Below are 27,964 nucleotides of genomic sequence, written 5' to 3' on the forward strand. Positions count from 1 at the left end.
TCTAAAACCAGATAAGTCTTAATGGCAATCCATTTCCAGACTATGTCCATTGTCATGATGAAGGGCAGATACTATCAGTCTCCACTAATCCAACAAATTGCATTTGTCTCAAAGCCTCTAGGTTACAGGATTTTTTCCATTATTTTTTATTCTATCTTGTATATCTGGAGATATGCCAGAAGTTTCTTGGTTAACATTGTCAAATCCAGGCCTGCATAACTTTCAGGGTCTCTCCTTTTGCTCTTGCTGCTTTTACAAATCAGAGCCAGTCATTCTAGACACTACAGCTAAATCAATACATCATAATAATCCATATTTACATAGCACATACCATTTACAAAAGGCTTTCCTCCCCACAAACCAGTAAAGTATCTAAGACCAGATATTATTACACTGTTTTATACAAAGGGAAGCTAAATCTCAGAAAAGTCAAATGATCTACCTAAAATTACAAAGCTTGTATCAGAAATGTGAGTTGAATTCAGGCCTTCTGACTGTTAAATATACTATAATTATATACAGGTGTCATCAATGACTCCCTTTATGAAATTACCACCAAAATACTATATGTGCTCACATTCAGAATTCGTTGAAACTCTAATTTTAAAGGAAAGAGTACTACAGGTCCTGGGTTCAAATTCTACCAATGACATTTACTAACAATATGATCATGGAAAAATCATTTAACTGTGATGGGCCTCAATTTTCTCATCTGAAGGAGTTGGACCATATGGTAAGAGCCCCTTCCAGCTCTACAATTATCATCCATCTATGACTCCTTTTGTATGTACCTCTTGCCATGGCCTGTGACCTAAAAAATCCACAGAACAACTAGACTCTTTTGGTCCTGGGTTTCTGCAACTTATTTTAACAGTATATTTTTACCTAAAAATCATTCAAATGAAGTTATTTAGCTGGGGGTAGATAGTGAGAGGACATAAAATTCTTGGAGGGAAAAAAATATATTTTAGAACTTATTTTCCAGTGAGCAGTGAGCAAAGATGAAGCAAATGATTTACCAATTTCCATTAATAACACATAAAGTAATCACAAATTGAGTGTATGCATCTTTCAATCAGAGTTTCAAACATTTAGAGCACTGAAAATGGGTCCCTGAAAACAGTCTTTGATCTGAATGATTAGTCTAAAATGCCTTTAAGTCTCCCTGAGTTCTCATGTACAATATTCTAAAACTGACAATAATCATCTTCCTAAGCATGTGAAATGTAGATAAAACTCCAAGAAGCTAATGCATGTAAGGTTAATAGCACAATAGTGACTACAAAGACTGAAAGTGGGAGAAAAGATTTGGAGAGCATGAGAGATGAGCTACTCATTTCAATCAAGTTTCCCTTCTTGTTTCAGTGTTCTTGGGAAAAAGCTTAAAACAATAGGCTGTCTTTTTGGAAGTTTTTTTCCCTCCCACAGCAGCAGTGAATTCTCTACCATTGCCACTCTGACACTGTGAAGTGCCCTGAAGCCAGTTGCTCATGTTTGCCTCGTTCTTTGGCCTTCCTTACCTGAAGGTCTTGCCTCTATGATGTAGCCCGTTGTAGGTTTGTCTCCAGAATTTCCCTCCATCCATTGGAGAGTTAGTTCAGAAGCTGATTTTGAAACCAAAACATCTCGAGGAGAACCAGGAGATCCTGAAGAGTAAAAAAAGGAAAAAAAATATTTGCTTGTACCTGTGAGGAATTACTCATCCACATCTCAAAGATGTTATGTAAATAAAAAGATATAAACCTTGACTAATTGGACAATGATCACATGTAAGGGATGAGTTCAGGGAAGAGGAGGTTGGGAAAAGATTTTACCCTTCCCTTTTAACTCCCTGATCAACCTTTTCAAATTTTCCATTGTGTTCTTTAATAAAGGGAGAAATTGTAAGTATTTATTTGTATATGTTTGGGAAGCTAGAGGGGAAGGAAGTAAGAGTTGTTTCAGGGGGTATTACATTTCTCAGAAGTGAAGCAGAGAAATAAAACATGCTTTCTGTTCAACCCAACAAACATTTATTAAGTACCCACAGCTTGCAGAGTACGGTGCTAGGTTCTTCTAACCTGCTTACAACTTAATTTTCTCTTTAAAATTTTAGTTAACAGTGTTCACCTTAATCAAAAGTGATGTCTGTCTTTGGCTGGAGAAGGGTATGAAGGACAGAACAGAAGCTTCCCTTCAGGGATAGAATTATAAAGGTTTCTACAATCCTGTTCAGGTCAGCATATTCTACCATCCTAGTCACAGGATATTCTGAAGATCAGTGCTCAGAGGAAATAAGGCATTTGAAGTATTCTGGCACTATATTCTCTGCAGAAAGAACTTCAATATAGAGATATCTTCTTTGCTCTGCTATGATATTTTAGGTGTAATAATAAGTATGTTTTTGTTGATAATGTTTTGATCCAAGCCTGTGGTTACATAAGGATAGGGAGCTCCAAATCTCATAAAGCAGTGTATATATCAATCTCAATTCTCATTCTCATCTCTATCAGTCAGAGAAGCAGCAGAGCACAATGGAGGATACAAGGCCATCTATCTGGGTTCAAGCCTTACCTCTGTTACATATTGACTTTGTGACAAGGCAAGCCACTTATGCTCTCAATGCTACAGGCAACGCTCTACTGCACTTAAAAAGCATATGTTAAAATAATCTTAATCTTTGCTCAAACACAAAAGGCAGGAGTATATATTTATAAAGGAATCCAAGAAATTAGCAGTTCTTATGGATGTGAAGGAAGAAGTCATGAAAGATGAAAAGGAGCACTCTTATAAAATAATAATAATTAGGCACAAAGTGCTTCCCTTGCAACACTGAGAAGTTGGCAGTGCAAGTATCATTACTAATATTCTTCAACTGAAGTTCAGGGAAGTTAAAAGATTTGACTAAAAAGATTTGGTCAATTCAGAACCAGAATTTGAACCTAGTTCTTATGACTATAATTCTCTGCTACACTGTAATTATTAACAAAAGTAAGGAAGGAAAGGAACTAGTTTGAGAGAACCCTAATGAATGAAGCCTAAAGAAGAGGCAGATGCATATTATTATCATTAACTCCACCAATTAATAAAAATCCATGATTCAATTAAGAGTCATTTGGACTGAAATCACATTAGTATTTTCATAATGCAACATTTTGTTTGCACCATAGAAATAATCTGCTTTATATTATAAAATATAATGGATGGTATGGTTTGTTCCTGAACATTTGGGATAGAATGAAGATAATTATACTAAAAGCAGAAAAAAGAATACAAACTCTAGTATAACACAATAAGCTTATAGATATTAGTTGTGTCTCTTTTAAGAGAATTCTTGAAAAAGGAAGGGCTACTGGGTGGTGGAGCTTTTTTGGCTGTATTTTAAACAAATCACCCTAAATTTGGGTCAAGACTGTGAATCTTCCAGAAGAGGATAGCAGAGATTGTATGATATGCAGAACTTGTAAATCATAGAATCCTGCCAATGCAGAAACTTTTATTTTTAATGTTAAATCTCAATCTTTTTAAGGTTATTGGATCTTATTATTGCCTACTGTACCCCCTGATTCCACTTCCATTCTCCCATAATAATGGATATTTATTTTTTAAAACTAAAATGAATTCAAATTATTTTTATTTTGAGAATTTTGTGAATTCTCCTTGATATAACTGGACATAGAGGTGTATGCTAGAGAAATCTCATAATGGCTTAGGAAAGCTGGTCGTTAAATTTTCAATGTGAGCATTTAAACCTCAGCTATCAACAAATGCTACAAATCAAAGTCAAAGTAGAGTTAAGTAATGAAAAAGTGTTTAACGACCAACAAGATGCTTTCAAAGAGGCCTACATGAACTGATGCTAAGTGAAATGAGCAGAACCAGAAGATCATTGTACACGACAAGAAGATTATACAATAATCAATTCTGATAGTCATGTCTGTCTTCAACAATGAGATGACTCAAACCATTTCCAATTGTTCAGTGATGAAGAGAGACATCTACACCCAGTGAGGCCTGTGGGAACTGAGGGTGGACAACAACATAGCATTTTTACTCTTTCTATTGATGTTTGATTGCATTTTTTTTCTTTCTTAGGTTTTTTTTTTCCCCCTCTTGATCCGATTTTTCTTGTATACGTATACTGGATTTAACATATATTTTAACATATTTAACATGTATTGGACTACTTTCCATCTAGGGGAGGGAGTGGGGGGAAGGAAGGGAAAATTTGGAACAGAAAGTTTTGCAAGGGTCAATATTGAACAATTACCCATGCATATGTTTTATAAATAAAAAGCTTTAATAAAAATTTTTAAAAAGAAAGAAAAATATGTTTAAAATGAAGATTAAACTTAAAAATATGTTATGCATACATTTTATTTATTCAGAGAGCTGGTTGGCTGTTAAACATTTATCAGCAAACCTCTAACTAGACATATCCTAGAATGGCAAAAATAGTCCACAATTAGTGATTTAAAAAATTAAATAAAATTAGGAATCAACAAAGAAATGAGAACTGAAATCATGAGATTTGGAGTCAGAGGACTTGGGACAATAAGTGGCCTTTTGCCACTTATTGTGTCACCATGGGCAAGTAACTTGATCTCTCTAAACCTCAGTTTTCTCATCTGTAAAATGATAAGGCTATATGAAATGAACATCTGTAAAAAGATAAGATTGTACCTCCCTATCCTTGGAAGACAAACCATTTAAGTTTTTAACTTTTATTCTTCATGGACAATTAAAGACACAGCCTAACTTGGAAAAAGTTAGGAAATTTCAAGTACAAATTTTACAGTATTCTAATTTTTGAGTGACAGTGAAAATGGTTCAAGTTAATAGTAGGTTTAAAGTTGTTTTTCTCTCTTGTCCCTGTTAATTCAAACAATGATTTTTAAGAAAATCTTCTCTAAGTTTCAGCAAGCGGATACCAACACATGGGAATATTAAATACATCCACATTTCCTTGAATGGATTTTGAGGAGGCCTGGGTTTAAAGCCTGCTTATCAGCAGTGTGACCCTTAACTTCTCAGTGCCTAAATGACTTCATCTCTAAAATAGTGGTAACAATATTTATACCACCCATTTCATGGGGGCTTTACAATGAAGCACTTTGCCAAATTTCAAAAGCTAAGTAAATGTGATTTTTTAAAATTATTTTTGCTATAGATCATTCTAACACATGCTTTTGGAAACAACTGTATTATAGTTGAAATGTTCTTGAGAAAGTAGATGGACCCAGCTTCCAATGGTTTGTTCCTATTCTTTGGGTAGAAAAAGGAACCATAGGAGAAAAGGAACCCTTAAAGGTAGTTTGGTTCTGTGCCTGGACCAGTATGCGGCAAGCTACTTTGGTACTGCTGCTAGAGTTGTACCTACCCTCCGCCGGGCCAGCTGTGACGTTGGCCTGCAGTCCCGGGCCATAGGCGATGGTGCGGGCCTGCACTCGGAAGAAGTAGGTTACTCCTTTAGTAAGATCCCTCACCTTCAACCAGCGCTGCCAATTTCCTTTAATGTCCACGGTCACCACTTTGCTTACCCCTAAAATAATAATCCAAATGTAAAGGAGGGTCTCAACAAAAAGAAACAACTGAATGTAGTTTATTGTCTTGAGATAAGAAGTAAAATTATCTCAGTTTGCTAAGAAAGTATTTCTTACAATTAGCAGGAGTTTAAGTAGTGATAATGGCCAATTTTCAGCACAGATAAGTGTAATTAGAGTTTAAGCTTGATAAGTGGGTACTGACAAGGAGAAAAACCTTACAACACAACTGGGAAATTATCAGGAGACTGCATGCAACCTCACTAATTACATTGGGAAGGGGAAAACAAAGTAAATCTGTGAGTGTTCAGTGAGACTGCACTCTGTGCCCTCTCTCCCAGGTCCAAGCATCTTGCTGGAGCATTCTGGGAAAGGTGCCTTTCTTTTGTAAGCATTTCACCATTCTTATCACCTAAAGAGGTTAACACTTCCATTCCTCTGGTTCAATCAAAAGTTAGCAAATGAAGGAAAAGGATAAAATGACATCCAAAGTAGAAATTTAGACCTTGACAAAAATGGAAATACTTTGGCAGACATTGTATCACTGTCAACTATGGAATAGAACCAGTAAAGAATGCTCATCTTGCACGCCATCCAAGCAGGTTTAATCACTGAAGTATGAAATAACTGCTTAGAAAGTTGTCCCTACAATGTGGTACCCAATACAGTAGACCAAAGAGGGTTGGTTGCCTTTTAGCTCCAGCAGCTCTTCAGAGTTTGAAACAAGTATGAAGAAAAATAAAAACTACCATTTCATATTGTATAGATTGCATGGCTGAAACAAGAATCATGTCCTTAGAAAGAACTAGACTTTTGCAATATAGAAACAGATGAAGTTATTCTTACTAAGAGATTCACAACTTCTATTAGAGTTTACCATTTCTGTGTATGTGTGAGTGTGTGTGTATGGGGGCGGGGGGAGGACTGGAGGTGGTGGTGGTAGTGATTATGGAGGAACCTTTACTGCTTCTATATTTTTTCAATGATATGGTGAATTATTGTTCCTACTGCTGGTCAAGTTAGCTTACACAATCAGGAAAACAGGGTAGTTCAGGTGTAGACATAGACAGCAATGTCTGGCAATATCCCTGCTGGGGATACCAATCTTTCTATTACATTGAAGCAAGCTTTAAACAGTATGTAAGAGCAATGAGAACCCAGGTCTTTGGTCTGATATTTGAAAAACAATAGAATTTTATACTGTTCTTGTAAAGCTGATTATATTGGCCCCAAAGTTAGGATACACCTTTTCCCAGCAAAGCAATACAGCTCTTAGGAGCTATACTGTTTTCCATGCATGTCTTTTTTTTTGTGTTTCCCTTTGGGAGAAAATCTTACTCATCACATTGTAGAACAAGCTGCCTGAGTTTTCTGAAACAGTATATAAATGCACATCAATGTCTAGGCCATAATGATAAAGAACATATGAATTGATGAGAGATGAATCTTGAAAGGCACCTTATAAACCCTTCCACTAGTTTCTTAGTTATGCTTAGGTCATGGGATCTAATTTGGTTTTTTTTTGGATTTAGATTCCCAGAACTATAGTGAGGCTATATTATATTATGTCAATAATATTATGCTAATATTATTAATTCTTATGTTCTATTTCTAAATAGTTGTCAGTCATGAAAAATCTGAAGAACAATTTAGGCCTATTCAAAACTTTTAGGACTGTCAATCTTAATCCAAAATTAAAATATTTCACAAATACCTTCATTTAAAAAAAAAACACACACAGCACTTTGCTAATGACATAAAGAATTCTACCTCCTATCCTTATGAAAACAAACACAAATATATGTGAAATCCACCAAAGTAATTAGATTCTATAGAGTTCCATTCACTGATTTATCACTAAAATTTTTCTTCTGACTCTCTTAATGTGAGAGTAAGCTTTACATTAAATTTGACCAATATTTAGTAAGCATCTATTTTGCTCATTATTGGGTTTATTCCGTGTATTGTAAGTCAGGGATAACTACAACTGCAATGCTAATTTTCTTCTTTCAAACTCTGTTGATATTGAACTTTAGACCTTGCCAGATAGGTCATTTAACCTTTTTTTGTGTCTCAGTTTCCTCAAGAGTTAAAAGGATAAAATACTAAATAGAAAAAAAGAAAACAAAAGGATTTGAAGTAGACAGCCTCTATAAACCCTTCGAGTTTATAATCTAAGAACTATGATCTATGAACGAGCCTTGGGGATTATTTAACCCAGCCCAGACATTTTGTAGATTGGGACCCTAAGGCCCAAAAGTGGGCCCTCACTCTCTTTAAGTTACAGATCTAGTCAGTACCATATCTGGGGTGAGAACATAGGTTTCCTGGATCTTGGTTCCATACTGCTCCCACTTTGCCTCCTAAGATTTAGAAAATGGTTGAATTTGGAATCAGAAGGCTAGATTGGAATCTTGGGTCTTTCACTTACTACCTGTGTGACTGAAGAAATTGCTTAATTGTTTTGACGTTCATCATCTGCATAATGAAGGAATTGGACCAAACCTCTGGGATCTCCTCTATCCCTAAATCTATAATCATATGATCTTACTTCCCTCTGAATAGCTGAATTCCTCTAAATAGTTCTTCAAAACTGGAGAAGGCTGATGTGGTCATTTGCAGACAAGCACACTGCAAATGAGCACATTTGCATTACATACACATTGCTCAGCAACATCATCTTAGGCATGACCATATTTGCCTACTGCTGTTTCTGTCATCAATTACTGGATTGGATTCTTCTGAATGTAAAGTTATTTTGGATGGCAATTCTTTTTCTTTTTTTAATTCTTTCCTCCTCCTCCTCCTCAGAGCAATAACATACCCCATGCATGGTTTTTGTGAGTTCTATCCCACTATGTGGTAATGCTAGTCAGCCCTTCCCCATCTCTAAGTGTCAGAATTTTATTTATTTAGTCAATTTTTAAACTGTGCCCTGCACTACAAAGCCTCAGGGTGCAATCACATAAAAATACTACCGTTTAAAACATTTTACGAAACATAAAAATAACTGTGCCATAAAGTCAGACTGCCAACAACATTGCTACACTCTATAGATAACTCAAGCACTCCTTCAGTTGTCCAGGTGAGGAACCTAGGTTGTGCTTATCCAGCTGAAGGAAAGAACTGAGGGGAGGCTATTTTCCAGATGGGGGTGTTCACAATGACCATATTCACCAGATAATTGCCCAGCTCTCTATTTCACTCTGCCTATTCACTCTATTGACTTTGCAGATTCTGCCTTAGTTAGAGCTTCTGCAGGTTCCATGGCTCAGCCAACCTTGGAGACATCACAGTACTTCTAATTCTTTTATGGGAAAGAGTATAGAGGAACTTACTCCTCCCTCATTTGACTCCAACTAGAATAGAGTAGTACCAAACTGGTCACAGATTGAGGGAATAGCTGTTTATTCAGAATAAAGTGAGACCTCCTCAATTCAAAACTATTCTGCTCTGTGACATATTTGAAAAAGCAGTGTTTCTGGAGTCAAAGGATTCATTCAGGTTCAAAACACATCTAATGCTTAGTTACTTATTGAACCTTGGGCTAGTCAATCAAATTGCTGAACCTCAGTTTCACATCTGTAAAATAATGGGATTAGATTAGAAAGTCTTGGAGGTTCCTTTCAAACCTAAATTTATGATCCTAGGAAAAGAGAAGGTGTATCCAGTGATCTATGCAGTTGTCAGAGTGCAGAGTAAAAGTCAGCTATATTACAAAACCTTTAAGGGAGGAGCTGAGAAGAAGCTTCACATCTTAGGGAGAAGCAATGGGGCTAGAAGCATATGACCAATGGAAATAGGTAAAACTTGAAAATTGTTTTTACTTTTTGTCTTGACCTTGTGGTCAACCAGGAGAATAACAGCTTCCTGGTTCTGTAGCATACAAAGCTCTTCATAACCTGTTCCCTTCCTAACTTTGAAATCTTCTTATCCTTTAAACTCCCATTCATGTATTCTACAAACTACAAACATGTAAACTACAAACTACAAACACTCAACTACTGGCAGTTTCAAATACACAACATTCCATCATCTTCTTAGCTGTCCCTCATAACCCTTCTTCTTCTCAATTTCCTCAGATTCTTTTAAGACTCAGCTAATGGGAAAACATTTTTACAGTTAAAGGTTCTGATAAAGGCCTCATTTCCAAAATATATAGAGAACTGACTCAAATTTATAAGAAATCAAGCCATTCTCCAAGTGATAAATGGTCAGAGGATACGACTAAGGATTCAGACTAAGAAATTGAAACTATTTCTAGTCATATGAAAAGGTGCTCCAAATCACTATTGAGCAGAGAAATGCAAATTAAGACAATTCTGAGGTACCACTACACACCTTCAGATTGGCTAAGATGACAGGAAAAGATAATGACAAATGTTGGCGAGGGTGTGGGAAAACTGGTGAGCAGTTTAGAAATATGCTCACAAAGTTATCCAACTATGCATACTCTTTGACTTGGCAGTGTCTCTACTGGGCTTATATTCCAAAGAGATCATAAAGAAGGGAAAGGGACCCACATGTGAAAAAAATGTTCGTGGCGGCCCTTTTTGTAGTGCCTAGAAACTGGAAACTGAAAGGATGCCCATCATTTGGAGAATGACTGAATAAGTAATGAAATATGAATGCTATGGAATATTATTGTTCTGTAAGAAATGACCAGCAGGATGATTTCAGAAAGGCCTGGAGAAACTTACATGAACTGATGGTGAGGGAAGTGAGCAGAACAAAAAGAACATTGTACACGGCAACAACAAAACTATAAGAGAATCAATTCTGATGGATGTGGCCCTCTTCAACAATAAAGGGATTTAAACCAGTTCTAATTGTGCAGTGATGAAAACAGACATCTACACCCAGAGAGAGAACCATGGGAACTGAGTGTGGATCACAACATAGCATTCACACTCTCTCTATTATTGTTTGCTTGCATTTTGTTTTCTTTCTCAGGTTTTTTGTTTTCTTTCTAGATCTAATTTTTTCTTGTGCAGCAAGATAACTGTATAGAAATGCATACATATATTGTATTTAACATATACTTTAACACATTTAACATATATTGTACTACCTGCCATCTAGAGGATGGGGTGGGAAGGAGGGGAAAATTTTGAACAGAAGGTTTTGCAAGAGTCAATGTTGAAAAAATTACTCATGCATATGTTTTGTAAATAAAAAGATATAATAATAAAATAAATTTTTAAAAAGACTCAGTTAAAGTTCTGCATTCTTCAAGGTTTTTTCTCAGTCCCCCAAGTTGGTAATGACCCCCTCTTTAAATTACATAGATCTATTCAATGTATATCTTGTATGTACATGTTGTCTGATGCCTTAAAACATGCTCATTATGGATAAAAATGTTTTTTTTTTGCCTTCCTTTACTTTCTCAGTGCTTGATATAATTCTTGAATATAGTTTCTGCTTCATAAATGCCAGTTGACTTGGTATGGGTCTTTTTCTTCCTTCTTTGTACTTTTATTTTAAATTGTATGATACCTATGAATTTATCTTTTCTATTAGACTAAAAGTTTCTTGAGGGAAGGGATGGTACCATATCTCTCTTCATTATCTTCCACAGGTCCCTGCTCATGGATGTTTTTTTTTCATTAGATATCTGTTGAATTGAATGTTAACCAGGATTCTCCTGTTGTTTTCTCGTTGACCAGAGCTATTGGCTTACTCTCCCTGAGAGAATGAAAGATACAGGGTTGGGGAGAAGGAGAGACACATGGTAAAAATAAGCTCTAACTCTTGAAGAAAGCAGGCCCAGTTGTCTATACTGCACGAGATTTGTTCTATAGTGATCTTTGTGGAGATACTTCTACACAAATGTTTTCTCATCACCTATTTATGGAATGCATTGGCATAAAGAAAATTTTGATTGGTTTGTAATTCTTACTAGTAAATGTTCCTACTTCTTAAATCTTAGCAACTTAAAAAACTTTTCCATCTCCCTTTTATTTGGCTCCTCTCATCCCTAGTTCCTTTCTCTCTTCTTCATCCCAGCTCACTAGGCAACCTTTAAGCTGAAGTTACAGAAGATCAGAATGCCATGTGGTATAGACTATGGGTATTTTACCTGTCTATAGTAAAGTTTATATTAGGAAACACGATACATTTCCAATGGAGCAGTAATGAACTGAACCAGCTATGCCCAGAAAAAGAACTCTGGGAGATGACAAAAAGCCATTACATTGAATTCCCAATCCCTATATTTATACACACATGCATTTTTGATTTCCTTCACAAGCTAATTGTACAATATTTCAGAGTCTGATTCTTTTTGTACAGCAAAATAACGTTTTGGTCATGTATACTTATTGTGTATCTAATTTATATTTTAATGTATTTAACATCTACTGGTAATCCTGCCATCTAGGGGAGGGGTGGGGGGGGTAAGAGGTGAAAAATTGGAACAAGAGGTTTGGCAATTGTTAATGCTGTAAAGTTACCCATGCATATATCCTGTAAATAAAAGGCTATTAAATAAAAAAAATAAATAAAAATTGGAAAAAAAAAGGAAACATGATTTAGTTTACTGTATTAATCTATCAGATTATTTGACTATGGGATTAGACATCTCCTGAACTGACAAGGACCAAGAATATAATATACTGCTGCAACGTCCTTCTCAAAAATGCAGTCTGGGGGTAAACATGTATGAATAAGTGTTGAGATAACCTGAAAATCTCCACATTTCAGATGCCAAGGAAATCTTTGGATTTGGGTCGCCTATTCTTCCTGATTACATGGTGATCCAAAGATTCTGTTTATGCTAAAAGGCTACCAAAAGGGAAGGTAAAATAGGCATTTTCCCTATGACTTTCATTTCAGAACACAGTGTCTTTGATGCAAAAGCCAAGAAAATTCAAGCTAACAAAAAAAAATCCTCTCTTCATACAAAAGAGACAATGCTTGTGATCGATATCCCCATTACACATGAAAAGAGTTGAAAATGGTGATAGCTAAAATGCTTCCACCTGATGTCATTCTATTCAAGCTGGACATTCAAATGTGTAACCAACAATATTCCTGGAATATAAAATTTCTAAGTAAGCCTTCTCTCAACATGTCTTTGTGAAGCCCATTTTCCAAATGGCTTTAAATTCCTCCCAGATTTTCTTAGTAGACCGTTTGCTAGTTTAGTACATTGTAGTTGCTGTCTGCAATTTGCTGGGTGGGAATAGAAGAGGTAAAGAAAAGGTAGGAAATTGTATGTAGCAGGAATTTAGAAAAGGCATTGAAAAAGTAGAAATATGATATTTAATACCAAAAATTTTAATTTTCCATTCAACTTTCTAAATCATGTTTATTTTTCATGACACACACATACCAACTTGCCAGCAAACTGCCAACAGAAGTGTAACTAGACATGCTGGGTCATCTCTCTGGGAGACTGAGTGGAGGATCTTTTGTAGTAATCTAGCAGAAATTCTGGTCGTGTCAAAGTGCAGGAAAAAGAATAGCACAAAACACATCCAGTTTCCTAAACTTCCCATTGCTGATAAGGTAATGATGGAGAGTAATGGCCTTGCCTGGTGTGCAAACATCATTTTTTTCAAGGCTGAGAAGAAAGATAAAAAGGTGCCTACACTTCAATGGGATTCAATTTCCAGGAGATTTTTGTAAAGCTAAAAATAATGTAAATTTGGTTTTATGGAAACCTTGGTTCATAGATTCAGCTCTTTTCTTCAACTGGGATGGGGAACAAGAAATTATGTATAGATTTTACATGTAGAAACTACTTGCATGTTTCATTGTAGCTTTTGAAATTGTTTTATACTCTGGTTATAACTGTCTACTTACAACCATTGTGCTGTGTAAGCTCACAACGCTCTCCTCAAATATTCCCATTGCATCTGTGAGCTTATCAAGGATCAACTGAACTGTCCCCTCAAAGTAACTACCAGGTCTATATTTTTAAAAGATATTATTAGGGTTTTGGTAGTCTAATACTTATAGGCACTAAAGCAGAAAATTACTCCGTGAAACACCATGTACTTAGACACAATAATCACAGCAGTTTCAAGTTGGCAGAGTAAAACAATTCTTATAATATCTGGAGACTTCCAGAAGTTGGAAGGCATTTCCTGGAGGATTTGTTCTTATATACTTGAAGAGAACCATGACATCAGGGAGGTGATGCTGTGACATGCAAGTGAATTGGATTTAAGTGAGGGAGGGCAGGGCAAGGTCACCTGCCTCACTTTCCCCTCCAGAGCCATCTGGGTCTGGTGGCCAGATATAAATCAGGACAACTAGAGATGGCCCTAGATGCAGTGGGGGATCTTGGTCTTTTTAAGATAAAGTCTTTAACAGGTCTCAGTTTAACTGAGGCTACATCATTCAGTGATTAAGGCCAGGTAAGAACTGAGGCAAAGAATGACTTCTTTTACCTGCTCAAAAAACAAAAAAATCTGGGAGAGAAAGGCCGTTAGGGTTTCCAGCCAAAACAAAAACAATTGCAATTTTCATTCACTCAGAACCAATCAGGGCTCAAAGGATAAATAATTAGGGCTTGTCCTAGGACCTATTTATTGGCCAATAATGAAAGCCAGAATTATTTGTGTTTAACAAGTGGTCCTTAAGATTATGTTAGCTCAGGTCAAATCAAGTCAATGACACATACTTACAGGGTACCTACTACTATATGCTGGATATCGTGGATGATAGAAAAATACTCAAGAGATTTACCATATAGAGAAACTTGTGAAAAGTTAGACAATAATAGAGGAGAAAAATAATGTAACAGGGAAGTACATAATGATTCAACACAGAAATGGACAATGTGACAAGGGACACTTAAAGAAAATTATTACAGCTGTCTAAACTTATGATGCTCATTTAACCATTAATCATGATGGAAACAACTAAGTTTTTTTTCCTTTCCTTTTTCCTTTTAATTGGCCAACATTTCTTTAAATTTTTCCAGCAAGTGCAGTTCACTAAGGTTGCCCCTGGCAGCTAATTCATGTTCAAGGAGGTGAAGTCAGGTATTGTAGGCATGCTAGTCACTTAGTCTAGTGCTGGTCTTACCTTGGACAGGTGCTAAGGGCTCATAAACCACTCGATAACCTTGTAGGATCCCATTTGCTGCCACTGGCTCTCCCCACGAAATGTTAAGAGTAGTAGAAGTTATTTCTGAGAATGCCAAAAAACTGGGAGCACCTGGTGCTGAAAGTTAAGCAAAATGACTTTTATTGAAGAGAGTTTATACATCATTTATATTCACATGTATGATATGCACAAATACTATATATGGATTTACATATATATATATATATATATATATATATATATTCCTAAAAATAAAGAACTTTTCCTATCACCCAATAAAATTCTCAATATCATAAGATGAAAAATAGGATTTATTTTTCACAATAGTCCTTCCTATGATCAATCAGAAACACAAATCCCTCTTAGAGGACCAAAAAGAAAATGACAATGTTAAAACACAAAGGAGTTTGAGAGAGAAAATGACAAAAGTATAAACATGAATAATAGATTGAAAGAGAATATGAAACTTCTGAAAGAACTTCATATTTCCTAGTGACTTTTGGAAAATGTCTAAGAATTTCATTTCTATTATTCTAGGTGGGGCTGAGGGTGAAAAAAAGAGCACTGCTTACAAATTAGTGATGGATGAACAACAAACAGTTAAGTTATTTAGATCTTGTAGTTTGTATGCTCACCCTGATCCCTCTTCACTTGCAGTGGGGTTGAAAATCTCAAGACAACAAATGAACTCAGCAGCACTCCCAATACTCCCTAGTTTCCACTCGATCAGAAATATCACAAGAACAAATAGGCCTGTCTCCTGCTATGCTAGAGTGTTTCCACTTCTGTCCAGAGAGATAGAAGGAAAATAAGGGAACCATTTCCAGGTTTCAAAGAGGATTTCTCAACTTGTGGCAGATGGGATGGGGGCAGTCTGCTCAATCCCAAAAAGAAGAGTGGTAAGTGATAGGTAAAAGTTCTGAGCTAAGTAAAATCGTAAATTTTGTCTTTAAATTCTTACCCATCACCTTTCTTTCTTTCTTTCTTTTTTTCTCTTCTGAGATTATACTTTGCCCCCTGGTACCTAGTGTCTTCATGCTTCTCCAAGGCCACTATTGTAGAACTCCTAAAAGGCATTTAGTCTGCCATGATCCAAATTATCCTCCATTTTCTTCATCTACATTCAAATCTACTACTTAATATTGTAGGTAAGGAAATTCATCTGGTCATCTAATCAAAGTCATTCTCATTTAAGTGTGAATGACTGCCTTCCAGGGGATAATTGCATTTTGAAAGGAAGCCCTAAATTAGAGGTATTAACCAGATGATGTTTTTCTGAGGGAGGAGGTATTTGGAAAGAGACTATGATTGAGTCAAACCTATACCAAATGAGAATCGACCCCCCCCCCCGGCCCCTTGCAATATCACCCATAAATGACTCCCACTCTTTTCTGAAGGAATTCTACTCAAAGACAAGCCTTTCCTTCCAAAAGAAAGCTCATTTTACTTTTAGATAGCCCTAATTAATGTCATGATTTCTTTATATCATGCTCAAATCAAGCTTTTTATAATTGTCACTATGGCTTGTGGAACCAAATAGAATAAGCCAATCCTTCTTCTTAAATGAAAATTCTTCACATATTTGAAGTGAGTATGTCTTTCTCCAAGTCTGCCCTTGCCTAACTTCTTGCACCTGACCTTAGCAGGATCTAAAGAACCTTTGAGGTCCTTGTTGCCATTTTTTGGATACTCTCTAGCTTATTAAAATCTCTCCTAAAATGTGACCTACAGATAAGGTCTGACTAGGGAGCAGGAATACTATCTCTCTGGTTTGAGATGTTACTCTTTTTTGGCTCACTCACATGAAGATTGCAATCAACTGCCAGATGAATAGTCATGAGTAGTTTTTTCTATTTTTTAAACATTTGGATCGTCTTTTTTCTACAAAAAGCCTTGTTAGTTCATTGCTAATTTGATTTTGAAGTTTTCATTGATATCAAAGGCTCTGGTTTTAAGTGAGATATGCCAAAGGCTGCCTAGAGCTTGCCAATCTACCATGGAGTTTTCTGGGCAAAGACACTGGAGTGGTTTGCCATTTCCTTCCCCAGTGGACTAAAGCAAACAATGTCACACAGCTAGTAAGTATCTAAGGTCAGACTTAAACTTAGGTCTTCCTGATTCCAGGTCCAGTTCTTTATCTACTGAGCCATATAGCTTCCTTTTCTTAAAAGTACATTAGATATACCTGATATACTGCTACATTAGGTACAAGAGAAGGAAGAGTCTTATAGTCAAAGCTATTGTTATTTAGAAGCTAAAAGATCAGCTTGGAAGAAGGGAGAAGGAGTCTGACATTGTCCAAACCAATAGTTAATACAAAGGGAGAAATTAGGGTTATCAGGGCAGAAGCTAGCACAGAACAGTTTAAAGCTGGATCAGGGATGGTAGCTAAAAGAGTCCTCAAAGGCAGCTCATACAGAAGATTATGGCATCAATCATAGACTTACTAATGAGATCCTAAAATCTACTAATCTACTAATCAAGATCCTGAAATAGTTAATGTGGCGGATTATGAAAATAAATGCTAGTGTCAGTGCCCAGAGTCTAAAAGAAAACAGGTAGATTTAGGGAATTGTGAACCAGGACTAACCAAATGCATTTACCTTGCCTCCAATTTTATGGTCACCTTTTGTAGTTTGGATAGAAATGAACATTTGTCCTGCATTGAATTTTTTTTAACATAGACAGATGGTCATTATCTTAGCTAAGTCTACTGGGGAGATTGTGGGAGGGAAAGGAAATGGAGAAGAGAAATAAGGATGGTATTAGGAAATAAGGGTACATTAGAATAGTATTTGCAGAACAAATAGCATTTTTGTCAACTTTAAGAGAAATGGGGGTTCAGGTTTCCCTGGAAACAGCTGGGGGAGGGATAGGTCAGTTAGATCAAAATATCTGAACACAGTCTCACACACAGAGAGAAATTGACTCTAATGTTAAACTGTACCAATATTAAATCATTCAAGGTCTTCAAGGAAGTGGTGAGCCACAATGGTTAGCTTGAATTAATGGAAATACATGTCTTTGTCTGGAAACTGGATGCAAAAAAAAGAGGCAGAAAATGGAAGTTTAGTTGGAGGGAAAGTGACAGTCCAAACATAAAAACTGAAATGAAAAAACAGGGAAGTTGGAGGATCTAGGTTTCCTAGGTGCCTGAGAGAAAATAGATAGCTCTTAAAGATCTGGAAAACAGATAGTTAGTTCTTAGACACCTAAAAGGTATACTCTGAGATCGGGTGAGAATTCAGGACCAGACTGTATCAGAATATAAAGAACACGGTTATCAAACGGGGATACCCTACCTATTGTCATTAATTGACTTGATGAAAATACTTTCTACTTTTTTTTTTGCTGAAGTAATTGGGGCTAAGTGACCACAATTAAATTTATTTGTCCAGGGTCGCACAGCCAGGAAGTGTTAAGTGTCTGAGAGCAGATTTGAACTCAGGTTCTCCTGACTTCAGGGCTGGTGCTCTATTCACTGCACCATCTAGTTGCTAATCTATCTTTTGTTTTTCATTAGAGATATGAGAGTTAGAGAGAAACTAAAGATTTAGAGTGTTATATACACTGTCAGATATGAATATTGGTCAGTTTGTTTTGATTAACTGTTTTTCTTAATTGCCAAAGAGTTCATTGGTTGAGGATGGAACATATTCAGAAATGACTATGGTATAAAAGGGAATGGCATCAATTAAATACTTTTGTAAAAAGGGGGAGAAATATATTTTATAAATAGGTAATTAGTTCCATAGGAATAACATTAGAAATAAATGTCTTGAAACAACATTTCTCAATACATTGTTAAATCAGTTATAAAAAGTACAGTAGTGAGACAATGTTACAACATAGGTTGGTTATAATGTATTAAGAATGTTACTGGGAAATAGCATTGGTCAAGGTATTAATAGTTTTATTTTGTTGTATGCTTCCTTAGAGAACTATGGGGGTATAGGCTAAGTACTCACAAAACATCCTTTCTTTATGTCTTACCAGCTTCTCAAAATTGCCTAAGTATTACTAGTACACAATACCTGCCCCATAATGGAAACCAATCTGCAAAGCTATATGAACATACCTAAAAACCCACCCCACATATTCACACAAAGATCAGATAGGGTTATCCCCTCCAAATGACCTGTCCAAACTTTTCAAGAAGGAAAATGCCCTCCTACCAGCTTGCTGTGTTCTCCCCTGTCTGGGTTCACTCTTGGGCCCATCTCCAGCTGCATTGAAGGCAGATATGCTGACCAGGTATTTTGTGTGACTGGTCAGGTTTTTCAGCCTGACCATGGTTTCTGGGAGGAAAAGGACCTTCATGTTTTCTGTTTCGTTCCGACTGCCTGCCTCCCAGTAATAAATCTGTTAGAGAGAGAAAAAGTGGGTAAATAAGAGGGAAGAGATGACTGACCTAAGCTGCCTCTCACTTCACAGTAAAGGAAAGTCAATCTTATACACTTCTCTCCCCTCAACCAGACCTATGATACCATTAGCATTAAAAAAAATCCTGATAAGAAACCTCCTTATACTATTGCAGATCAACATATGTTCTAGTTGTTATAATCTTAGGAAATTATTTGGGTTACACAGCCTGCCTATGTCAGACATTTCCTGACTTTGAAGCTTTGCATTGCTTTATAACAGAGGGACAGAGATATGGACTGTTGAATAGATGTATCCAGATTTTGCCATGAGAACTACGAATTTCCAAATACAATGAAATATAAATAAAGAAAGCGCCATTCTATTGAAAGGTCTCACTCAGCACCAGAGAAGTATTCTGGTCTGGATGTCTCCTTGAAGAAACTCAGCTATAAATGAACAAGTCAGAAATGAAGCTGTTGTCAGGGGATAAAATAGGCAAGAACACTCATTCCAAAACATGTTACCCACCACCTAAGGAAGATGTTGGATTCAGAATGTAGATTGAAACAAATTTTTTTTGGACATCACCAATAAGGGAATTTGTTTTTCTAGATTGCATATTTGTCTAAGGACTTTGCTTTCATTTCTTTTTCACTATGTGTGTCTGGGGATATGGAGGTGTGGTTGTACAAAAGGTAGATTTTCATTAATTGTAAGAAAAATTAAGTTTAAAATCTGGAAAGATTTAAATGAACTGATGCAGAGTTAAGTGAACATAACTAGAATATAATGATAACACTATGAAGACAAACAATTTTAAAAGACTCAAGAACATTGATCAATACAATGACCAGCTATGATTTCAGAAGACCTAAGATAAATCATGCTGTCCTCCTCCTAACAGAGGTGATGGGCTCTTTATAGACAAAGACATATATTTCTTGATCATAAACAATGTGGGTATCTGTTTGCCTAATCATAATCATATGCATATTTTTATAAGGAGTTTGCTTTTCTTCTTTTCTGGAGAAAAATAGATCTTTAAGTTAAAATTTAAATTTTTAAGAGGCAGTAAGAAATACTTCTGAGTTCCTAGCAATTTATTGTTGGCATTGCTGCCCATAGAACTAAAAGAAATTGTTTATTAACACTTCTAAATAAATAATTTAGAATTTTAAATTTTCTTAATTTAAAGAAAAAGGCATTTTGTCCTCAGGGATTAATTTTTTGATGGGAGATGCACATTTACTTAAATTAACAACAATGTTATATTTGAGATACAAAGACCTGGCTTAAAAAGAGATTGTTGTTTCTTTATATAATAGAGGGCTTTTTATCATTAACTTCTTCCGTGATCTCTTCCAGAAAAGGAGCCTATTTCTGCCCAGCATTCATACATGTAGGTTGTTGGGAGACTTTGTTTGGACTGTCTTTTAACTTTTGCCTGAATCCTTCAATCTTGGGTAAAATATCTAGCTTCTCTCTTAGCTTCATCTTTTGTTAAAGAGTATCCTCATTTCAATTAGCTTTCTCAAAACAATTTAGACATGAAGAAGACATGAAGGTTCTTTACATGAAGAACCAAAGTTCAAGTATTAATATGGGAAAGATTCCAGCCTTTCTCTTGCATACCATTGCCTCTTTGTACCTCTTATCTGATCATGATCAAACAAAATACCCATGGAAGGAAGTTCAGAGAGGATATTGCTACAATTGGTGCCAACAGTGCTCCATGGACTCTATTGGCTAGAAAATGTCTCCCCTTAGCCAATTCTAGCCGGAATATTTGAAAGCAAGGCAATCTCAAGCTTCACTTTGGCTTCATGGATTCAAAATAAAGCCAGATTATCAAAGCAGTTATCTGTACTCTAAAGAAAACAGCCAAGCAGCCATACCAGAATGTTCCTATTGGGTTAGCTTTTCTTACTTAGCATACAGACCCGCTTGAATGAGGGCAAGGCAGAAGCGTCCACTGTCAAACTAGGATTGCTTATTTCTAACCTGAGCTGTGCAGTGTAGCCCTTTCTCAGTGACCTGACCAAATGGGGTGCCTTTATAATATAAGGCTCTCTAACTCAAGACCAATATTCAGGTTCAATGTCTTTCTCATTAAGGAAATTAAAAGCATATTCTGCACATACATAAATAGCACCTTTCCTCCAAACACAAAGCTCAAAGTACTTTGTTGTACATTACCTCATTAATCATCTTAACAGCTCTGTGATGGAAGAAGGTATTAATTTTCATAAAACATCTACAAAAATCATTTTAAATGGACATTTAATTGTTCCAATATTCATTAGGGCAGTGTAACCCACAGATCCTTGTGACTGATAAACTAAGTCTCCAATGGACCAGAAGAGGACATTAATTCTAGAACTGGAGTTGTTTCTTTCAATTCTTTTTTTCTTCCTGCAAAAAATGCCCAGGTATTTGTTTCCTAAAGTCAAAATCTTAAAACTTTCATCAGATCCAGAGAAGTTGATCTAGAAGGATCTTTTATTCTCTGACTGGAAGCAGTCTTAGAAATGGTACAACTTTATTAGTTCTCTCTACTGCCTGAATTAGCTAATAAAAATAACAGTAACAACAACAATAGTTAGGACTTGTTTAACATTTTAAGCTTTGCAAAGCACTTTAGAAATATTATTTCAGTTCCTCACAATGACTTTAATAGATAGGTGCCATTATTATTCCTGTTTTACAGATGAAATAACTGAGGCAGAAAGAGATGAAGTGATTTATCCAAAGTCACAGAGCTAGTTAGTGAATGTCTAAAGCCAGATTTGAACTCTGATCTTCATGACTCCATGTTAAGCAAATACTCTGATTTACTTGGCTTATATGGTGGGTGGGGAGAGACTTCACTCCTTTACTCCACTTAATATCTAGTGAACACAAAATTAAAGAACTTTAATACTAGATCTATTTCATCCCTCCTCATTTTATAAAAGAAGTCCAGGGACATGAGGAGACATGGGACTTGTTAAAGGCCACAAAGTTTGTTAGCAGAACATCTGGAATGAGAACTCCTGGTTACTTTTTCTATTCCTTCATGTAGCCATGACCCCTTCTCTAGAACCCTCAATGTAGTCATTTGGGTATTCTCACAACAGGAACAGCTTGCCATGGGACTATCCTGGGGAAGCAATACAGATTATTTGGATCTAGTATTTTATTCTGATCTTTGGATAACCTAGAAAATGCTTCCCAGGCTGAAGTTTCTTTTGTAGTTTTAACAGGAAAACAAAACAGTAATAACAACAACAAAAACTTCCTATGGGATAGGTTTACCATAGTATTATATCCCTGTTTGCTGACAAGAAAACAAGCAAAAAATAGTAAACCAAGGTGATTGTAGCTATATAACAAGGGCCAGAGTTTAAACACCATAATCTTTTACATCATTTAGGGATAAAGGAAATGAACACAACCACTGTGGAGTGGTTGAGTGGGGGTGGGAAGAACAATCAAAGGAGTACAACTAAAGCCATAAAGAAATATTGCCTTGTATCCTTGTATAATCCCATTTTGACTTTCCACAGGAGGTGGGTCCCACGTGACTTCCAGCTGACTTGCTGTGAGAGGGTTCACTTGTATGTTCTGTGGAGCCATTGCTGGTGCTAGAGAAAGAACAAGAAATAAAGAGAATTAAAAGAGAAATGTAATGAAACAAAGCATCAGGGAGGAGGATACTAATTCATTTGTGTGTGTGTGTGTGTGTGTGTGTGTGTGTGTGTGTATTCCTACTGGGTTTCTATATAAGCTAAACAAGCTAGTCAGCTTTGAAACTATCTTACCCTCCCATATAGAAATTTCAGATAAATTCACAAAATAGGCTGAATAAGCATAAGGATCCATTTCTTTGAAACCCATGTCTTTAGTTTTCTCTAGATAAAAAGATACACAGGACGCAAAACAATCCAGTCCACTGTGTTTCCAGAAAGACAATGGTAGAAACAAACTTTCAAATTCATTTCCTTTCAGACTTTAGAGCTAATCATTCAAAATTTCCCTCTGGGGGGCAATTTCAATTTCTAATTTCTGAAGATAAATTCATTCTTCTACCTGCCCACTCTGCCAGCCTGGGGGAGGAGGTCTCTGGAACATTGTGTTTATGTCACTAGGAATGAATTTCCTATGGAAAAAATGAAGAGGTGATTGATTGAAAGAGAATCAGGAGCAAATCACCTCACAACCATTCTGAAACACAAGCTTATCACCACAGAACGGGAAATAAATGGATTTATGTTTTTAAAGAATTTTTTTTTCTCATTACATTTTGCCAATTCAGGCAAAGTTCCATTCTAAACACTTTACTTCCAACTTTTGGTTGTATTTGCTCATTGCTATTCATGATTGCATGTAATCTTTATTTCCACCCAAACCCTACAAAAACATTCCTTCCTGTCCCCCCCCAAAATCCATTCCTGAGCTGAGCAACTGATGAGAGTAGAATTGAATGTCTTTCTTTGCACTTTTGTGTCTTTCCAGAGGCAAAATTCAGCCTCCCTCCAAAATTCCTAAGACTGGCCCTACAAAGGCAAGAGAAAGCACTACCATGCTTCCTCTTTCTCTTGCAGCTTCTTTCCCCAGTGCCTATGAGGGCTGCCTTTTTATTCTGTGCCTGTTTATAGATTGTAAATAGAAGTGATAAAATATTCACTGGCCAGGGGAGATAGCCCTGCTTATCTGTTTCTCTAGAGAGGCTTTCTCTGGAGAGAATGACCTTCATAAGTCACTCTCTCCCCACAATCTCCCCCCACAACTCGTTTTTGTCCCCCCCCCAGGTTATAAAATAAAATAGTAATTAACACCCACTCAGCCTGACACCAACTATTTATTTTGTTCTAACTGTGTGGTTTCCATATTATCACTGCCCACCCTGCCGTTAATGGAAATGTTAATAACCCGCGCCAGGTTGTTGTGACAGATGCTCAAGCTCATTATCAAAAATTCTTATTTACCGCTCCATTAAACAACAGAATCGCACAAAAAAACAATTCAATCAAAACTAACTGGAGGAATTTTAACAGCCACATTAATAATCCAAAACATAAATAAAGTTAATGTCTTTTGCATGTTTGCCATCGGCAACTCTATCGCAAAATTACTGTTGTACAATTAAAATGTGAAAGGCAAAATTGAACATGGCCATTACCCGGGTACTCTGTTAAAACTGTTTGCGCATTATTTTGTCTAAAGTTTCCCTTCAATGACACTGCCAAATGTGTGAGATGGGTCTAGGGCAAGGAATACCAGAGTCAGACTTCTTTGGAGGTGTTGGAATGAACTCCATCTCTTCACTAGTGCTCTTAGGGATATACAGATGATCTTGGAGAAGCCTCCTAGTGTGTATCTCCAAGCCGTGTCTGTCTCAGCAGGACTGCCTCTGAGCTGACAGCAACTAGCTCTGGAGCACCAAGCTGAATCAGAGCCATAAAACTGGGGCAGGCAACAAGGATTTTTTTGGATGATGGCACAAGTTGGGAAAAGAAATAAGCATAAAAAAGAAAAAAATTGTCAGCTTTGAGATTTATTAGTTGGATTGTGAAAACTGCTGGTTTCCTATTGTGAAAAATGCTGGTTTCCTACCCTGACAGGAGGACAGGCAGAACTGAAATCTAAAGAAGGTACCTAGTATTTACAGCTCCAAATGCTCTCCTTGTTTAATTGTAAATTGTATTTTGTTTGGAATTGATAAAGTGTCTTATGAGTCATAATCTCTTTGTTCTAGTGACTTAACATTTGTTGTGCAAGGAACACATATCAGCCTGAAATGCTTTTTTAAAATGCGTGAAATAATTTTTTTAAAGCATCTCAGTTCAAGAATCATTGACATATGCTGATTTGGAGATAGCATAGAAACCACTTTTCAAGGTAAAATGAAAAGGTTCAGGTTGCAGAGTGAGACCTTAGCTGAATGCCTGATGTCACAGTTGATGAGCCCATCCCAGGAGCAGCATTACTTATAATATCTTGGCCTTAAGTCATTCATGTCTCCTAGCAGCAGGTTAATCCAAAAAGGAAGTCTTGTCAAGTAGAGACAAATCTTGAATAATGTTGTCCAACAAACTTGGCATCACAATAATGTTATTAATATATTAAAACTAAATTTCACCATAATGTTGTAAAACCCTATTACACTAAACTTTAGCCAATGCTTTCAGTCAATAATCATTTAAATGACTCTATTTTTCTGGCATAAGACTAGGTTAATCAGAGACACATATTGAAGATTCTAGTTTGGGAACTTAAAGATCCCCTAAGGCAGCAGGGTGCAATGGTAAATGTGATAGATTTGATGTGAGAGGACCTGGGTTCAAATTTGGAATCTAATACTTAGCTGTAGGAAGTTGGGCAAGTAACAACTTTTCTGAGTATCAGTTCCTTCATTTCTAAAATGAAGGGATGGGGCTAGATGGATTCTGAAGTCTCTTCTGGCTCTAAATCTACGATTCTATGAATAATATTTTGTCAAAGATGTGTTTTTCCAGAGATAACACTGTTATAGTATACCCAGAATTGAAAGAGGAGCTAATATTACTTTAAAAACAGCTACTTCTCATATAACACAAATTCATTTAATACAATCTCAAATTTAAAGGAGGCATAGAATTACCCCACCAAAAATTACTAACTAGTTGGAAGAATATAGCTATGAATGCTTATGCCCCAAACTTTGTGGTAGTTACCCTGCTCTGGCCTGTAGGACTCCCTAACTCCCATTCCCCTATATGTTTTGACTATTAGAATTAGTATTTTGCCAGCCTCACCCCAAATTATTCTAATATACTTACAGACCCTGGTGAGGAAACCAGCCATAAGTTGAATGAATAAATCATTTGGTTGAAAATAGAAATTAATATAGAATTAGTTCATTGTTGGTTCTTGGATATTAGCTAGTTGTTGGACAATTTCTGCAGCAGACACTGGTGAGAATCTTAATTGCTAAGAAAGGATCAGATACTTCTGTTTTATATTTATTTCCCATCTAAGAATCTTGGTTTCAAAAATAAAGTACATGTTTATACAATGAGGTTATCAAGAGAATGGCCAAGAAATTTAAGTTGGGAAAATTGCCATTTGCCTTTTCCCTTTTCACACCAAATAAAAATATTGTCTCAGCTGTAAAGTTGGATGTGGTATATCAAGCTGAGGTAGGCCAACAAAAAGTTAATACTGTTAATACTCCGGTACTACATCTATAATCTATACAGCTACATCTATAATATGAAAGAGCGGAGCTCAGCTATTATCAGTGCTTATTCTAATCAGGGATTTTACAATGAACTCTCTGTTCTCATAACCTTCTTCTCCATTCTCCCCCCCCCCCACAATCTTCCTCCTACTCCTCAAACATCTCAAAATATAGAAGAAATGAAAAATAATTCCATCATATATTCATCCCATGCAAAGTTAGTGTCCACTACAACATATATAAATCACTATGCTAGATATCATAAGAAACAAAAAGACAATGACAAGGTCCCTTCTTTCAAGGGGCTTATGATTTAACAACTTAAAACGACAATCTACATAATTAGGATTCTTGATTTTTCCTGTGTATATAGACTAATTTCATTAAGGAGGCTCTATAATGTTACAGACTTTGATACAATATCATCGGCAAACAGGATCATCAAGAGCAAAGTATCAAACACATAGTCTAAAAGTTGCACAAAGTTCATGACATTCCCATATGTGATCTGAATAAGATTAAAGTAAAAAAGGGAAAGATTTAACAAAATAATGAAAATATTATAAAACAGATAATATTATACTTTAAAACTAGGTCAATATGTGGACTGCGGAATTCTTTAACATACTAGTTTCATGGCTTCTATTTTTCCCGAGTCTGACACCACTTATCTAGAGGACCTCACTATCATTAAGGAAACCTTCTATTTGAATGTGGCACTGAACATCCTCCATAACAGTGAAAAACAATTTGGCAAATATACATCTGCCTGGTTTTACTTCATTTAATATTAATAATCAGAGGGTCTGTGTACAAAGTTATATTTGTCTGTTGTTACATATTTCTAGGACTATAGCTGAAACATTTTGCTGGAAGAGATCATTTGATAGTCTTTTTCTCTACTGAAAATTATAGTTGGTTGTTGTCTTTTGTGTGTGAAAAAGATCAAAATGACATCACTATGTGGGGGACAAGATACAGTGTGTCCAATTGTGGGTGATTAGTACAAGTATGAAAGGCGCCACGAGTTGGGCACTAATGGTCCACATGCACATCTTGAGTAAAGGCATCTCCAAACATGCACATCTCACATTTCTTTTGAGCTACTGTTTTTCAAACACTTGGGAGTGTCTTTGTGTCACTTCTTCTGACCTTCATGTGAATACTTGTCTCGTATGAGTTCTCTGTAAAAAATTGTCTTTTAGCAAACATACATTTAGGATTTGAACAACATAGCCAATCCATTGGAGTTGCACTTTCTATAATAAGTTTGAACGCTTAGCAGTTCAGCTCTAGGCGGGACTGCAATGTTTGTCACTTTATCTTCTCAGGTGATCTTCAGAATCTTCCAAAGATATTTCAAATGGAAGAGATTTAGTTTCCTGGCATGGAAGTAGTAGACTGTCCAGGTTTCATGGGCGTACCACAATAATATCAGCACAATGGTTCTGCAGAATTTCAGTTTGTTAGGCAGCCTGATACTTTTTCTTTCCCACAGTTTCCTTCAGAGTTTCCCAAACACAAAGCTACCTTTGGCAATGTGTGTATCAGTCTCATCAATTATGTTTACAACCCTGGAAGGAATAGTACCAAGGTGAGTGAACTTCTCCACAGAATTCAAAATCTCTCCATATTGTAATTGATGGTTCCATATAAGAATGGTGTGCTGCTGGCTGGTAGAGAACCTCTGTTTTTGGTGTTAATTGTCAGGCCAAAATTAGCTTAAGTAGCAGATAATAGGCACATACTTTGTTGCATCTCAGGCTCAAAGGCTGAATTGAGTGCACAATTATCTTTGAACAAGTCATGAACCTACTCT

At 36.3% G+C, this 27,964-nt stretch overlaps 1 protein-coding gene across 4 annotated transcripts in view; it reads right to left on the bottom strand.

The window, feature by feature from the left end:
- Positions 1–27,964, bottom strand: part of SDK1 (sidekick cell adhesion molecule 1) — a 1,196,729-nt gene that overhangs the window by 54,322 nt on the left and 1,114,443 nt on the right. For all 4 annotated transcript variants that reach the window (XM_031949904.1, XM_031949968.1, XM_031949836.1 and 1 more), the window contains 5 exons: positions 22,452–22,567; positions 18,755–18,941; positions 14,559–14,696; positions 5,360–5,521; positions 1,521–1,646 (listed from right to left, as the gene is read on the bottom strand). In XM_031949904.1, the coding sequence (XP_031805764.1) occupies positions 1,521–1,646; positions 5,360–5,521; positions 14,559–14,696; positions 18,755–18,941; positions 22,452–22,567 (729 nt within the window). The remainder of the gene's footprint in view (positions 1–1,520; positions 1,647–5,359; positions 5,522–14,558; positions 14,697–18,754; positions 18,942–22,451; positions 22,568–27,964) is intronic.

Source organism: Sarcophilus harrisii, chromosome 1, assembly GCF_902635505.1.
Source record: "Sarcophilus harrisii chromosome 1, mSarHar1.11, whole genome shotgun sequence".
Classification (NCBI taxonomy): domain Eukaryota; kingdom Metazoa; phylum Chordata; class Mammalia; order Dasyuromorphia; family Dasyuridae; genus Sarcophilus; species Sarcophilus harrisii.